Raw genomic sequence first — 15,913 nt, 5'->3', positions numbered from 1 at the left:
ATATTTTCTGAATAAAAAGAGATTATCATTGATTGCCATTAATACTAATACACATGAGAACCGCGAATCGTAAAATGGATTCAATAGAACTATTCGTTCGATGAATCATTACTGAGTGTTTCGTGACTTATGAGATTGTATTTATGAATTTGTGTTATTCTATTAACAGTAGAAGGGCCAGAATGTACGTTATACCTGAAAGGGCCGTCGACAGTCATTTTGACTGCAACCTCTTTTTAGTGCAATATGTTTAATATATTTAATCACACTAAATTTTTACAATAAAAAAACAACGAGCATTATCCCACATGGTTAATGTGTTAATTTTTAAGAAATTTACCTTTTTCTTAAGAATACACACATTAACCACACAAAAAAAATTTTGTGGATAAACGAATTTTCTGTCGACACGATTTACCATGAAAAGGATAGATAAATAAATATATATATATATTGCATTTACATCACATCGTGCATCACATTTCTCCATTTTGATGATGTACACCTTTTTATATGTATATCACGGTCTTTTTTTATTTACACTATTTAGTTGTTCGCGGACGCTATGGACAACATGTATTATTATATCACTTCAAATTTGCACTTTTGAAGAAAAATTGAGTACTTTGAAAAAAAAATTTCAACGGGATGGATAAGATGGACCATGAAAAAGTATACCGCCAATCGACTTCTTTTACAAGGGGATACCAGTATCGATTGGTAAGGGTCAATGCTAGGTTATGGTGTCGCAGGGAATTTTTCTCTAATAGGGTTGTCAAAAAATGGAATAGCTTACCCCCGGAGGTAGTAAATTGTAACACAATTGACACGTTTAAAAAGAAATTCGATAAACATGTTGGGATAAATCGAGAAGCTATCCATACTTAGAATAAGACAACCATAATATTCTTTATGGGCATTGTATCATGTGTATATATTGTTTATAATTTTTGTGATTGTGTTTTCAATTGGGTTGCTGTATTTTGAAATATACGACACCCATATTAGCTATGGGCATCTTTTTCTCACCCACCTCATTTGGCATTTGGCGTGTTGTGGTGTTGCATTTGTAAAATTTTATACTATAAATTAATTTATAAAGAATATACAATTAAAAGAAATACATCTTTGTGATTCTTTCTTTTTTTTTTTTATCAGTATCATCTGATCCGGACCAGTCACTTCCGGAATCACTTTCAGAAGATTTTGATAGTGCCCTAGTTTAATTCAAAAGTGCAAATTTACAGTGGCATAATAATATATGTTATCCATAGCGTGCGAGGAACAACTAAAATAGTGTGAATAAAAAAGACCGTGATATACGTATTAAAAGGTGTACATCATCAAAATGGAGCAATGCACGATGTGATGTAATATGCAATATATATTTATACATACTTTTTTCATGGTAAATAGTGTCAACAGTTTCCCTCTGAATTTTCATATTTAAAGTTGGAAAACCATTTTGTGGGCAAACCCGTATTCTTGAGAAAAAGGTAAATTTCTTCAAAATTAACAAATTAACCATGTGGGATAATGTTTAGTGTGTTTTTATTGTAAAAATTTATTGTGATTAAATACATTGCACTAAAAAGACGCAGCAGTCAAAATCACTGCCGACGGCCCTTCTAGGTATAACGTACATTCTAGCTCTTCTAGTGTTAATAGAATAATACAGATTCGTAAATGCTACCTCATAAGTCATGAAAATACAGAGTGTTTCAAAAATAAATCATCCGATTCAAAAGAATCATAACTATTCAGCTTTTAATCCGTTTTGATCGAATAACGTATAGGTAGAAAGAGGGAAATCTCGAGTTGTTTCACGCAATTGCTTACAGGTAGCGGTAACACTCTTCCTTCGGCCGCCACACTTCAGTGTTACAAAACTCTTTTTTCTAGGAAACTTTCAAAGCAGATGTTGGTACGAAGATTTATGAAACGTCAAACTATAACAAAAACTGAGCTTGCTAGGGGAATGATCGGAAGAAGAAAAAAAAGGTTTTCTCAACTTTGATAACAAAGGCCATAGCTAAATAAGATGTTGTATTTTGATTGAGGATAGGCTGCATACTGTCCTTGGCCGTAGACTTTTTATATTGCCGAGTAACATGATGCACCAAATAGCATTATTTTATTCATTTTTTTCTAATCGGTATGTTACTCGTGAGTATATGTTGCGTTGAGTGTGCAGTCAGGGAATGATAGGCAATAAACGTAGAACAAAAAGTAAACATGAAAACGACCACAAAAAGAAAACGTGAACAATTTACATATAGTAGTCAAAATGACTGCTCTAGGCCGTTCTGGGTACAAAACGTCGATAGCTCCCGAATAAAACCTTCAATGGCTTCAAATTTTTGTGCGCAGAGACATGTGCAGAATTTCTAAAAAATCGGCAAAAACTGATGAATTACGTGGAATACTATCGAGACTGTAAAGAGTTATCAAAATCAAAAACAGTCATAATGACTGTTTGACCAACTGCTCCGGCTGTTCTAGTGCGAAATCTGTATTCTTGTACATATAAATAATTTAGTATTTATGGTATTGCTTTCTGCAAATATAGCTTGGTCTATACTTGGTTTTCTCCACAGTTCAATTTTGAGCTAAAATCACAATCAATCGTTTATGTGAAACTATTAAAACCATTCTTTAGATGATTTAGATGGAAATAACTTGAAAAGAAAAATTTAATTTTGATTGAAAAAATGTGTTACCTTTGACGCAGTCAAAAGCATCATAGTTGATCTCTCTAAAATTTGTCGAGCAGCGGCCATTTGAGCTCTTCTCCTCTCGTTTCCGAGTTCCTATAATATACAATAAATTGGCAAATTATAATTTATAGGCTAATTGGATAGACATTATACGGGGCGATTATAATTAATTTTTTCGTGTACTCCCCCCGAGTAGTTTCTCCTCAAACACTGCTTATCTGAATGCGGCAAAATTTTTACGATATCTTAATGGGAGAGAGAGATTTATGAAATAAAAAAAACTGTTTTCAATTTTTGTCCACCAGGTGAATAAGTGACGCTTTTTCATTGAATTTTTTTTCCCATGGATCATATAGAGTATATAGCAAGTTTCAATGGAATACTCATTGGTCGGAGTAGTGTCAGTATATCGACGGTTGCTATATTGGTCTTGGCAATGTCAGTATACTGAAACGTCTCAGACCTATATAGCTCCCGTTCTAGTAGACGTATTAAATTGAAACTTGGTATGTACGCTATATGGGGCCATGGAAAAATGTAAAATGCAATGAAAAAGCGAATCTTTTTCACTTGGTGGTCGAAAATCGAACTAATTTTTCTTTTATTTCATAAAGCTCTCTCCCGTGCTCTCATTAAGATATCCTAAAAATTTGTCTGTACAGTCAAACCTCGTTAGTGCGTGACCCGGTTAACACGTCACTCCGCTTACCGAGTCACTTTTTGGAAGTCCCAATTGTCCTCCTCAGGCAGGAATTGGCACAGCTAGGGCTTACTTCGTTTAACGAGTCACTCCGCTTACTACGTCTCATTTTTGCTCTCCCAAGAGTCACTCATTAACGAGGTTTGACTGTAATCGGATGAGTAGTTTTTGAGAAAAACTACTCGGAACTTTAATACTATAATCACCCGATGTACTTATGATTGCAGAAATTCTGTATGTATGCAATTCATACACCCATAAATTCATAATCCTGATCCACATTCTGAAGAAATTTCACAAAAAACTTTCCGAGATGTTTATTTTTCCAGTATTTTGATTTTGAGAGATAGAATCAACGGGTGCCTCACCCAAGTATTTCTTTCACCATCCACAGTATTTACCTGCGATGGCCCTTAAATGTGTATCCTTATGCATTGTCAGAAACACAAATACAATAAATGAAAGGAAACCTCAATGGGTTTGAAACCCATTCATCGTGGTTCTCGGGGCGTAATCGAACTTTGTAAAGAAGAGGAAAGAATTCGGAAAATTATTTTTTTGACCTCTTCACGATCACGAACGAAATAATCCGTCCAAACGCCAGTGGAATAAATCAAATCCAGTTTTTGTTTTTTGTTTTCTTTCTTCTCACTCAACCATTGCGAAACTTCATTGTAATCCTATGAACACCAAATTGTTTTTTCCTCCCTGTTTTTCCTACTTCCAGTTGGTCTCACTCCCCACACATAATGTATCTTTCTCTGAAAGCGAAAGAGAACACGTAAGTAGAGGGTGAAAAGAGCAATATACTTTATGCTATTCTGTCTAATTATCTATTATACTATTTTTCTTTCTTATTTTTTTTTTCTTCCTTTGCTTCTATTTTTTTTTCTTTCCCCTTCTTCCTTTTTCCAACGTGTGGTTAGGTTAGGACAAGGGTTACCAGATTTATCACCAATCGTCAAATATAGATTTGTTGCCAAAACCCTGTACGTGAAGATGTTAAACAAAGAAAGTAACTGAAAAAAAATGGCAAGGGCAGAAATTAAGAAAATAAATCTGAACAGAAATTGGAAAAAAAAAATGGCAAGGGGGGCGAAATGTTCTGGATATAAAACTTAGAATGCGGAGGAATTCAGAAAGGGCAAGATAGGTCGTAAATTCAGACAATAGTAGGAAAAGAAAAAAAGGGGCAGTGATGGTAAAAATTCAGAAAAAGGCAAAGATAGTAAAAAGTCAGAAAAAATTCAAGGGGGGATAAAAATCAGAAAAGAACAGATGAAATTGTAAAAAATCAGAAAAGTGCATAAAAAGGAGAAATCATTAGAGGGTCGGGGAGGAAAGGGGGCGCAGAAATTTTGAAAATAGTAGAATGAATTCAACATATTATCATGTTTTTGTGCAGCAAATGCTAAAATCATGGATATGACACATGAAATGTATTTCAAGATGACGCGGACTTATTGGATTCGTGGCAAACTACTGAAACCATAAAAATGACCGTGTCCCTTGCCGGGCTGTCTGTCAGAGAAGACAGACGAATAATTACCCCCCCCCCCCTTCACCCCCGGCTCTGACGTTTCCGAATACTAGTACTGAAGGATATTAGAGACCCAGTTATTGAAGTAGCGCCATCTGTTGCAGGCAGGAGCAAGCAACATTCTACGATTCTATCAATTAAAATTTACTGTATATATTATGTAGGCACTGGCAGCTATTGTGGATTTTAGCAGCTTATTTTAAAAAATGTATACAGGGTGTGCTGTATGTGCTAATTAGGTCTTCATCTCATCAATCGCTTGTCGTAGAGGTATAGTTTTAACTTTAAAAAATGCTCGTAATAAAATTAAAACTATCCTGTATTAGAAAATTTAAATGGTTTTCTTGATGGGGGCTGATATTTCTGATGGCTCTCTTTGGAAAGTAATTAGCATGTGTAAGCCCAAAGCCATCAACGTTAACAGAATAAATGGTACAAATGGTCTTCTGTATACTGATGATAGCGAGATCATTCGCTAACACTAGGCTGGGCATATTTCCTCGAAAGAAATACGGAAAATTGGGATTCCAAATACGGGACATCATTAAAAAGTGACGCCAAAAGTAAACAAAGTTGCCAAATATTGGAGGAATTACGTAAAAATCGAAATGAAGCATTACTGCGAATTGCAGTGGATTTAATTGTCGTAGTTTTATTCCACGAAATAAAACGTTCACCAAGACAAATGTGAGAGATTAATATTCTTATTTATAATTGTTATTATCATAATATAATTTATGAGTGGGAAAATAATTTCATTCTTTGACTTCAATAATGAATAAAAATTCAGGTAAGCTTCGTGTACAAAACGGGAAAAACCGGCCAAAAAAACAGAAAAAACCGGGACTGTCCCGGGAAATACGGGACGTATGGTCACCCTGGCTAACACACATGAAAACCAAACAGTAACCAATCTCATATTGTACACATTTTGAAGACAAGTGGTCAATTCTTTCTACAAAAACAATCAACCACATAAAACCTTAACGGCTGCTCCCACTGATAGTGATCCTTGAGATAATTAAAAGGCTTAAAGATAAAAAAGCCCCCTGCGTATGATAATATTGTGGCAAGATTCAAAATAGGACAGATATTCAAGTATCATTATTAACTCGACTGAAAGACCAGCCATTAACAAGGCATATTTTATTCTTGTTTTTTTTATTTATTGTTTATTTTTTCTGGAATGTTCCGATATGTTTTTGTGTTCTTGTTGGATTGTGAGTGTGGTTGTAATTGCTCTGTAACTAATATGTAATTAAACTACGCGACAATATTGACAAAACACAACTTTGAATGTGCTTCCATCTAATATCATCGCCACAAAACATCTTTAATGGTATGTTAAAAACTCGTCATTTTTGTCCTATCTGGAAAAATGCCATTATTGAAGTCATTCCAAAAGCAAGGGAGATAAGTCTGTTTGCGAATAATTTCCGCCCAATCGGCTTGCTCCCGGGATTGTCAAAGATTTTTGAACGAGTCTTTAAGGCGAGATTTGCTATGTATCTCGGGGATAATAGCTTTATCCGAGATGAGCAACATGCCTTTTGTAGCGGACACTGTTTGTGTAACACAACTGGTCCGTGTTGTAAAATACATACAAGACACTTTCATTCACAAGGATTATATAGCATATTTTGATTCAGACATACAAAAGGCCTTCGATAAGGTTAAGCACTCAACAGTAATTGCCATTATGGTACTAAAAAGGTTTCCCTTCCACTTTATACATATAGTTCATAGCTACCTCAGGGATAGGACATTTCAAAATCCGCGTCAAAAAAGCCCTCTCTACTCGACACTCACTTAAGGCATTAAGGCACCTATTTGTCAAGGATCCGTAATTGGCCCCCAATACTGTTCAATATTTTTATTAAAGATTTTCCGGCTCCAAAAAGTGGAATCTTAGCTTCATATGCTGAAGACTCGAAAATCCTGATGGCATCCAGGGGACTCTCAGCAAGCTCTGAAGAACTTGCAATAAATTGTCCGAAGGGTCGAGATCTGGTGCCAGCTACATCCAGTGGTCTTAAACGAGAACAAATGTAACTTCATATGATTTGCAAGGAGGCAACTCCCGCCGGACACCACTAACACAGTGGGGCCCCCACAATACTACAACCCAAGTCTCAGACAAAATATATTGGTATTATTTCGGATAAAAAGCTCAGTTTCAAAGCTCACATTCATGATGCGGCGAAAGTTTGAGCCTCTAAGGCGATATATTCAAAATATATCCCAGCGAATATTGCACTTAGGAACGTGGAATTTATTTTGTTGGCCTCAGAAAAGACAGGCGGCAACTTCGTGATTAGGGCTTTTGAGCACAGGGTGTCCATATAAAAAACAATCAATTTTTTATAATATTAGCAATATACCCCCTTGCGATATGAATTGCGTATATGAGGTCCACACGTTGTTTGGATACTTTTTCCCACTAGCAAGTATGCGTTTAGTATCAACGGTTCCCCAGTTAATTGCGGATTGAGGAGTTAACTGTCCACCCTGTATATATATCCTGTATTTTAATATATAAATCTCGCAGTCCTATTATTATCCATTTTTACATCAATTTCTTCCACAAATGAGAATTCAATTCAAATTCTTTCAATTCTCATAATATTTGAATCAAAAAAAATGTCAAGTTGCAGCTCTTGTGTAATGAAATTTGAACAATCTTGTCAATTTGATATGAAATACACTTCACGTAAAAATTATTTTATCATTATTTATTTCTCACCTGTTGTTATTAGTATGTTTGGAGGAATTTTCCCTACGTATATGCGACAAGCAGAAAGAATTTCTTCTCTGAATGAAATTCAACTCGTGTGACACGAGTCCGTATGAATAAATAATTCATGTACCATCAGAGAATATCCAAGATACATTTCGTTTATCCAGAAAGTTTCAATCCCATGAGTATTTATATTTGGCTCGACGAAATGAATATGCATAGTTATTTATGCATATTGCGAATGGCGAAATGCCACCGTACCCGAATACCTCGACACGCGACTGATGTTTACGCTACAGTCTTATGTGTTTTCAATCCCGAGATCAAACATGTCGGAAATGTGTGAGTGGAAAAACAGACCGGAGCGGGATCGAGTCGAATATATGCTAGGGGACTGTATTCCCCCCCCCCCCCCGCATTAGCCGGCATGCGAGAAAAATCGGTGGAAGCCAGCTTTTTGAAAGTCTGGTTCGTTCTCGGCATATCACGAGAAGCGAGGTTTGATGAGTATCACAGAATATATCCGAAAGACCGATGCAAATTTGCAATGTGTTCTGAATCAGAATAAAATATTTCCCTCTGTGGCAAATGTATTATGTCTAGGAATTCAATAACGATAATAAAAATAACCAATTTAAACGAGACTTTTGGTGAATGCAACGCTTTCTTTCTTTCTTTCACACCGGGCACAACTCCAGTCTATCGCCATGGGAAATTTACTACAGATTGAGTTGTGCTAGAAGTGTGAGCAGTATGCATACCTAACAGTCTGAGTGCGTATAATGTGGTGTGCGTGAATTAGTGCCGTTGCCTATAATTCAAATTGCGAGTGAAGTGTAATGGTTGAATATTTGTGGCGTTGTATGGCTGTTGCTCTCAATAGCGAGACCTTTTTTTTAGCGGAGAGATCGGCTCTCATTCGCGCCTCGAAGTTGGGAGCCACAGAAAATTACCACTGTTCCGTCACTATAGCCACTCGACCATCACAGCGGTAAAGAACAAAAGATGTGTCGAGCTGGAATCGAACCCCGTAACCTTCGGATTGCCAATCCGACGCTGTACCGACTGCATCAGAACCGGGGGGGGGGATGGGGGGGAAACGATAAAGTTTGCAGTGACCTTGCTCTATTAGCAAGATGCCCGGCAACATTGATGATACTACTCTCGAGGATTAACCGCAAGGTTCAGAAGTACAGGATGAAAATAAATATAAGCAAAACGTGTCAATATATATATAGGCAAGAAAGCTCTACGTTTCACAATAACAATTAAAGGTCAACAACTGCAACAAGTAACATCGTTTAAGAAACTTGGGGATCTTGATCACGGATGATGGCTACTGCAGCGATGACATAAGATATAGAATCGCCGTTGCTAAACAAGGATTGTTAACGAACAAAAACTTACCGATTAAACCACGGAAACGCTCGTATATGTGTGGTCTACCGCACTATACGGATCAGAGAACTGGACCATAAACAAGAGAAACGTGAAACGATTGGAAGCACTGAAGATGTGGGGATAGAGGCTCATGGAATGCATGAGCTGGACATTGAAAATGTCAAGTTCACGAGTATTTACACAGGTTGGGAAAAATCACCAAATCCTGAGAAAGATTAAATACAGAAGCCACCACTGGTTGGGACATGTTCTCCGGAACGGTGGATTGCTGCGAGACATGATGGAAGGCAGGAATGAAGGAGGAAGGCCCAGAGTCACCTGGGAATGACGCAGAATGTACCAGCTATAACCTACTAAAGAACAAAGCCCAAGATTGAGATAAGTGGTGGCTACTCAACATGGGGGTGACTGATGTAGCATTGGTGATGAATATGAATAAATATATAAACCATTTACTTATTGCTCTAATTAAATTATCGTCATCCTGATACGAAATACAAATACTATATTCTGCACATATTTTTGCAAGTTTGAACACTGAACAAACATGCTCTCGCCTGATATTATAATTACTTAACTGTTGTGTATCACAAAATCACGTGGTTTTTTAATTCAATTCTTCAATTTCTTCATTCTGTTTGTTCCAATTTTCCTCACATATATTGAAAGAATATAAAAAAATATTTCGCAGTATACTTATATGTCCACCTAATTCTCATCTATTCCACGTTTATCACTCAACAGTTCATCAATCCTTACAGTGGCAATGACGTGATATCTCGTCTAACTTGGTGCGCTTCATTTCGGCAGTCCCGAAATATCCCGGGTTCTTAAAAACCTCTCATTTTGGCAATGACGAGTCCAGTGTATAACAGACTTTCCTCGATAACGTGTTTTCTACACCCCTCCCCAACCAACCGATCAACTGCCAGTGGGCGGAGTCTGCTTGTGTTCAAAATCTGATAACAGATAGGGGGAGAGAGGATATTTTTCCTCCGAGGTAACATTAGACAGGGGTCTTCAACCTATGGTCCGTGGGCCAAATGTAGTCCCTCGAGTTGTTTTTGCTGTGGCCCGCCGACCATTTTTAGAAAATAGCTACTTTAGATAGAAAAACGATTAAATTCCAAAAAAAAAAATCGTTACAAACAGACATTTGGTACATTAAAAGGGCCGTCGTAACGAATTTGTGGGGATCCTGAGCCAAAACAGTTTTTGAGACCTATGGTTTCTTATAGGCTACATATTTCGAGAGGCCAAATTTGGCATCAAAAATGTATACATACTTACATAATTTAACAGAAATGATAAAAAACACCTTAATGAAAGAAATAACTTTAGAATTATCAAAAAAAAAATAATTTCGTAATTGTTGAAAATTTATAACTAATGAAAAAGTAGTTACAGAACTACTGATAGAAATGATTGTAGAATTATTGAGAGTAATTTCAGAACTGTTATAAGTATTTATTTCAATAACTTATTATAGTTAAAGAAAAAAGAAAAGAATTTTCAGAAAAGAAGAAATAAATTCATAATTAATGAAAAAAAATCAGAATAATCGGGACAAACATCAGATTTATTGAAAAATAATTGATTATAACGATTAATTAATTAATTAATAAAAGTTGTTTGGGAAGGAATGAAAATTCAAATTTAATGAAAGAAATAAATTCAGAGTAAATAAAAGTGTTCACAATAAATTTGGAGAACCCTGTTTAATGACCGAGAATACCACGATATGACTAGGCTGGCTCGCGGACTGCGTAGGGAGTTTAATTTGGCCCGCAGTGCGTGTGTGAAAGATGAAAACCCCTGGAATAAGATTATGCATACAGCATAAATAACAGAAAATTATAGAGTTTTTCTCTTCCTTTCGATTATTATTGTTATTATTCTCAACAGTTGGAAAAAGGGAGGCATTTACAGCCGTGCTAGATCGCAAAAAAAATATTCTTCTTGGAAACAGGTGGCATTTTGCAGATGATTTAGCGATTTCCACAGTTGCAGTTATGATGCAGATCAGGGAAGTTTTGAAAACCGTTTATACAATTAAAAACATTTTCGCAGTACAATATTATACAGCATAAGCCCAAGATACGCATGCTACTTAGCATCATCAACGTAGCGTGCTTCTGTACTGCTAAGCAGCATGTGTATCTTGGGCCTAAAATTCATTTCAACTTAATTTATAAAACAAAATATAACCTAAAACTCAGACAACAGACAAGATTCAAATCAACCAATTTAATCAATTCTTAGCTCCAGGATTTTAAGAATTATCAGAATTACGTGACTTGAATTTCCTGGTTTGTTGGTCTCCCTCGCTGTTTTATGGCCTACCGGAAAACGATATAACGAGCTGTGATAGATCATGCATAGGTACGCAGAGGGCGCATAAAATCATAAAGTAAAAATTACGCAAAGCATTGCGCTTTTGTAACAGTATTTGGATAGACAGAAATTCAGATGCCAACTATTCAGAAGATAAAATTTATTGGTCTGAGGAAAAATTCGTCTACCTCTCTCTCCACTGTCCCACCTGGGGGTGATTTTCTGAAGTTGAGAGAAGCTACTAATGCCTCTACTTCAGCGCTTCACGCCACACTGCTTGCAATAAGGCAGGATCATGTCTCCAGTGGCGTAGATGTTCGTGCCCCAAGTTGGGCGAAACAATTATAAGCGCTGGTGTGACGCAATTGTAAGATGATCGTCTTTCATTATATGAAGGTTACCTTTGACCTTTGAAGACCATCTCGGCGAAATATCGTAGCGTTCCCGAAGAATGGAGATGAATATTACCGTCAAGACCACGGGTTCGAATCCGCGCAAAGAAAATCAGAAACAAGTTTTTAACTACTGAACATAGGGCGACCCACCGATATAGATGGCACCTTCATTTCCCACCCAACTCCATTGGTTGGAAATTTCCGTATGATAATATATGACCGGAGTTGGCGTGTGGTAAAGTAGTGGTCTAGATGGTAGCATGCTTGCCCGAAATTCAAGAGGGCCTGGGTTGGGGTCCCGGCAGAGCCAGATGGCTTTTCTTTCCGAGTCCACTTCGGCATTAAACCTAGAAAATATCTGTTTCCTTGATAAACTTAAATGTTTTTCGATAAGAGAAATTTTGTAGATTTTTCAGAAATTTTCGCCCACTAATGGGCGATTTCCTTGCTATATTCTCTCAAAGCAAAAAATATATATATTGCTAAAAGAAGCGAATTTATTTCCTTATTCCTGTTTCAAAAGTTTCAAATCCAGAATTTTTAAATTTTTTAAGCAGATATGGTCTGATAAAATTTGAATGGAAAAGCTTATGTCTCAAATTATGAACCACCCTCTATTTGGTGATTTAATCTCATTTTTGACGTGAATACGTCTTTTAAATCATCTGACGATACTGGGAACATTCGCAAAAAGTTGCGTGATGAAATTCTTTAGACACTCAAATATCTCAAGAAGTACTCAAAGCACGTCAAAAGCAATATCATCTCAAATGCATATTGCAAAGATGCACCCTAGTGATGTCACTCCAGTTTCAATCTATCTCTCTTCCCGTCTGGACACCAAGCCCGCTGCCATGATTGATAACATTTTATTTTCCGCTATATCTCGAGCAGTTCACAACGATAATAGACGACATTAGGGTCGTTTGTTAGCTATTCCAAAGACAAAGCGAATGATAATGGCATAATTTCACCATTTGAGTACGTGATTCAAGACACAAAAACACACACAAATTCACATCGAAACTTGCGCAAACGTGTCAATGACACAGTTTTGGTATGAATCCAAAAAAGTGATTACAGGTTAGAATGCTTCGACGGGACAACAAATTTTATGCTTATTTAAGTTCACCAATTTATATCAAAACGTTAAAAATCAAAGTGAGTACATGTTATTATGACAAAAGTTTTTATTATATTCAAAATTTAGCCGTAGTTTTATTAATATTTAATTAGTATTTTAGTGAAATAGAAATAAATATTAAAGTTAATCAATTATATATGAATTTTTTCTCGAACCCTATGAAAAGTGTGTGTGTGCATAAAGTTTCAATTAAATGCTATAAAATGCATTAACACATTTTATTATAAAATCCAATAAAATTATCTCAGGAATATAAATTTGAACAAATTAAAATCAATGTAGATCCATTAGAAATAAACCAATTTCGAAAGACTCAAATATAAAGAAATTTAATTCATCTTTCTTCTTAAATTTCCGATTAAAATCAGTGAATCGGAATAAATTTAAAACTAATAAATAAAATTTGATTTTTTTTAGAAGAAATATATTCAGAAATTAAACATCTGGAAACATGAATGAAAACCATCGAGAGAGAGAGAGATTTATATAAACTACACGTTCAACTTCTTCAATGTCATTACTAAAAAATAAGAGAATAAATTAGGTATATATACAGGGTGATTCAGAAAAGATGGGAAAAATTTTAAGACGGGTGATAGTGCACACCAATACAAACAATTGTCATCAATGAATGCATGCTCTAACATGAAACGCAAACGCGTTTCGAAACAGCCGCTCCTCAAACGTTAAAAGGGCATTCCTGTTGAAATTTATCGGGGTGGGGGGGGGGGGGAAAGAACACCATGCATGCAAATTTAACCTGGGGAAGAAGAAGAAGAAACCGTATGCAAATCTTCGTCACAGGGCATCAGACCGGGAAACAAGAAAGGATCCCGTTTCGCACTGCTGCCTATGCAAGCACGCAAATGTTTTCGGATTGGGCAATCACTTGTGGGGGAGAGGAGGGGGGGTCGCTCATCGTACATTCGTGCTGCCCGCCCCTATGGTACTTTCGTTCGCAGCTCCGTAAATGAAATGCATGGCTGCTTTTTCAAGTATTACTAAAGTGCGCTATTATCCCGTACGTTACAACTGTTAGAACGGTTACACGCTGGAATAACTCCACAGGTCTGGCGTGCGTGCCTTTTATTCACTGTAACGCAGATTTGCATACGGTTTCTTCTTCTTCTTCCCCAGGTTACATTTGCATGCAGGGTGTTCTTTTTCTCCCGATAAATTTCAACGGGAATGTCGTTTTAACGTTTGAGGAGCTGCCGTTTCGAAATGTTAGACCATGCATTCTTTGATGACAAAATTGGTGTGTACTATCACCTCTTCTTTTCCCCTCAGTCGTTTGTTTTCCACAAAAGGTGGAAAAAACCTCAGTTTTTCCCACCTTTTCTGAATCGCCCTGTATTTTATAAATCGATAACCAAGAATTATAGATAAAAATAAACGATAATTTGATTATCAGTTAGTTTTTTTTGACTGTATAAATTATTCATAAGCAGCTGACAAATTAGCATTTACCCTAATAATAACAACAACAATGACGTTAATAAACACATTTGGGAATCTTCAAAATGCCTTCGTCATGTTATTCTCGATTTCCGATCAGCTTATGAATTCAAAATGCGGTCTAATTATCTAATTAACGACGAACTAATATAATTTACATGTTTTTCGCTCCTGATTACTGTCAAGTGAACATTATTAGATTTTCATTTGAAGAAAAAAACAAATTTTTATTCCATGTTTTTTTACAAGCATAAATTAAATTTCGTTTTGGAATGTTTTCCGTTGTCATTATAATCGTTATTATCGCATGTATATTTGAACTAAATCTACAGCGTGATTATAATTAAAGTTCCCGTACTCTATGGAGTAGTTTTTTTCAACAACGGCTTATCTAAATATAGCCAAATTTTCAGGATATCATAACGAGACTGGGTGAGAGCGCTATGAAATGAAAAAAAAAAATTGTTCAATTTTCTACCGCTAGGTGGAAAAGTGGCGCTTTTTTTATTGAATTTTCCTCTTTCCCAAGGACCATGTAGAATATATTCCAAGTTTCAATGGAATACGTCCTCGAGAGCGGGCGCTACATTGGTCTGAGTAGTGTCAGTATACTGAAACTATGTAGCTTCCGTTCTGGTGGACTACAGGTTCACGACATGAACACTTACATTGCAACATGTACCAATTCGTTAGAAGTTCCGCTGAGGAATATGGACGAGGTGCATGTGAAGTGTAGTAGTGGTATATACGCTATATGGACCTATGGGAAAATGTAAAATGCAATGGAAAACGCAACTGTTTAACCTGGTGGTCAAAAATTGAACTATTTTTTTGTTTCACAACTCTCTCTCTCTCTCCCATGGTCCCATTACGATATCCTAAAAATTTAGCTGTATTCAGATAAGCCGTTTTTTGAGAAAAACTACTCCCAGTACACGGGAATTTAATTTACTATAATCACCCTGTATTTAAATAAATACAGTCTTTGAAATAATTAAAAACTTTCCCCAAAAGTGCACATTCATCTTGGAAGGATAGATACAAAAATTTCTAAATTTACGTGTAATATAATGGATCTCGCTTATAGCATTTCTCAAAAAAAAAACAAAAAAAAACGGTTTAACCGGATGAAGTCTTCGAACGGGAAATCATAATGAGAATTAGAATTGAGATCACGAAAAGAAGTCGTACTAAGCAGGAAAACGTTATAAGGGGGAAAGTTATAAACAGGGATAGACTGCATTTCTGATATAAGTGATGGTGCGAAAATCTCGTTTTAACGTATACTTTCCTAATTTCCCTCAGATAAGTTTACATAAAAACAATGCGAAAACCTGGAATTCTTTTACAATGAAATTTTGTTATAACGATATGATTTCTCCGGTCTCTTGAAGTTCGTTATTCGAATACGGATTTTATGCACGTTCTCAACGGGATTCGAATGTGCATAAAATTAAAACCGGAAAGAGTGAATTTTATGAAATCTC

The 15,913-nt window shown here is 36.1% G+C and overlaps 1 protein-coding gene across 1 annotated transcript in view; it reads right to left on the bottom strand.

Moving 5' to 3' along the window:
- The window catches only part of alpha-Catr (alpha-catenin related), a 278,683-nt gene that overhangs the window by 79,394 nt on the left and 183,376 nt on the right, over positions 1–15,913 (bottom strand). Inside the window, exon 6 of the mRNA XM_089245109.1 lies at positions 2,721–2,810. Within this exon, the coding sequence (XP_089101235.1) occupies positions 2,721–2,810 (90 nt within the window). The remainder of the gene's footprint in view (positions 1–2,720; positions 2,811–15,913) is intronic.

This window comes from Pholcus phalangioides, unplaced genomic scaffold, assembly GCF_987345545.1.
Source record: "Pholcus phalangioides strain wild (caught in Gottingen) unplaced genomic scaffold, Ppha-v1.0 ptg000015l_1, whole genome shotgun sequence".
Classification (NCBI taxonomy): domain Eukaryota; kingdom Metazoa; phylum Arthropoda; class Arachnida; order Araneae; family Pholcidae; genus Pholcus; species Pholcus phalangioides.
This window is presented reverse-complemented; position numbering and strand designations above follow the sequence as displayed.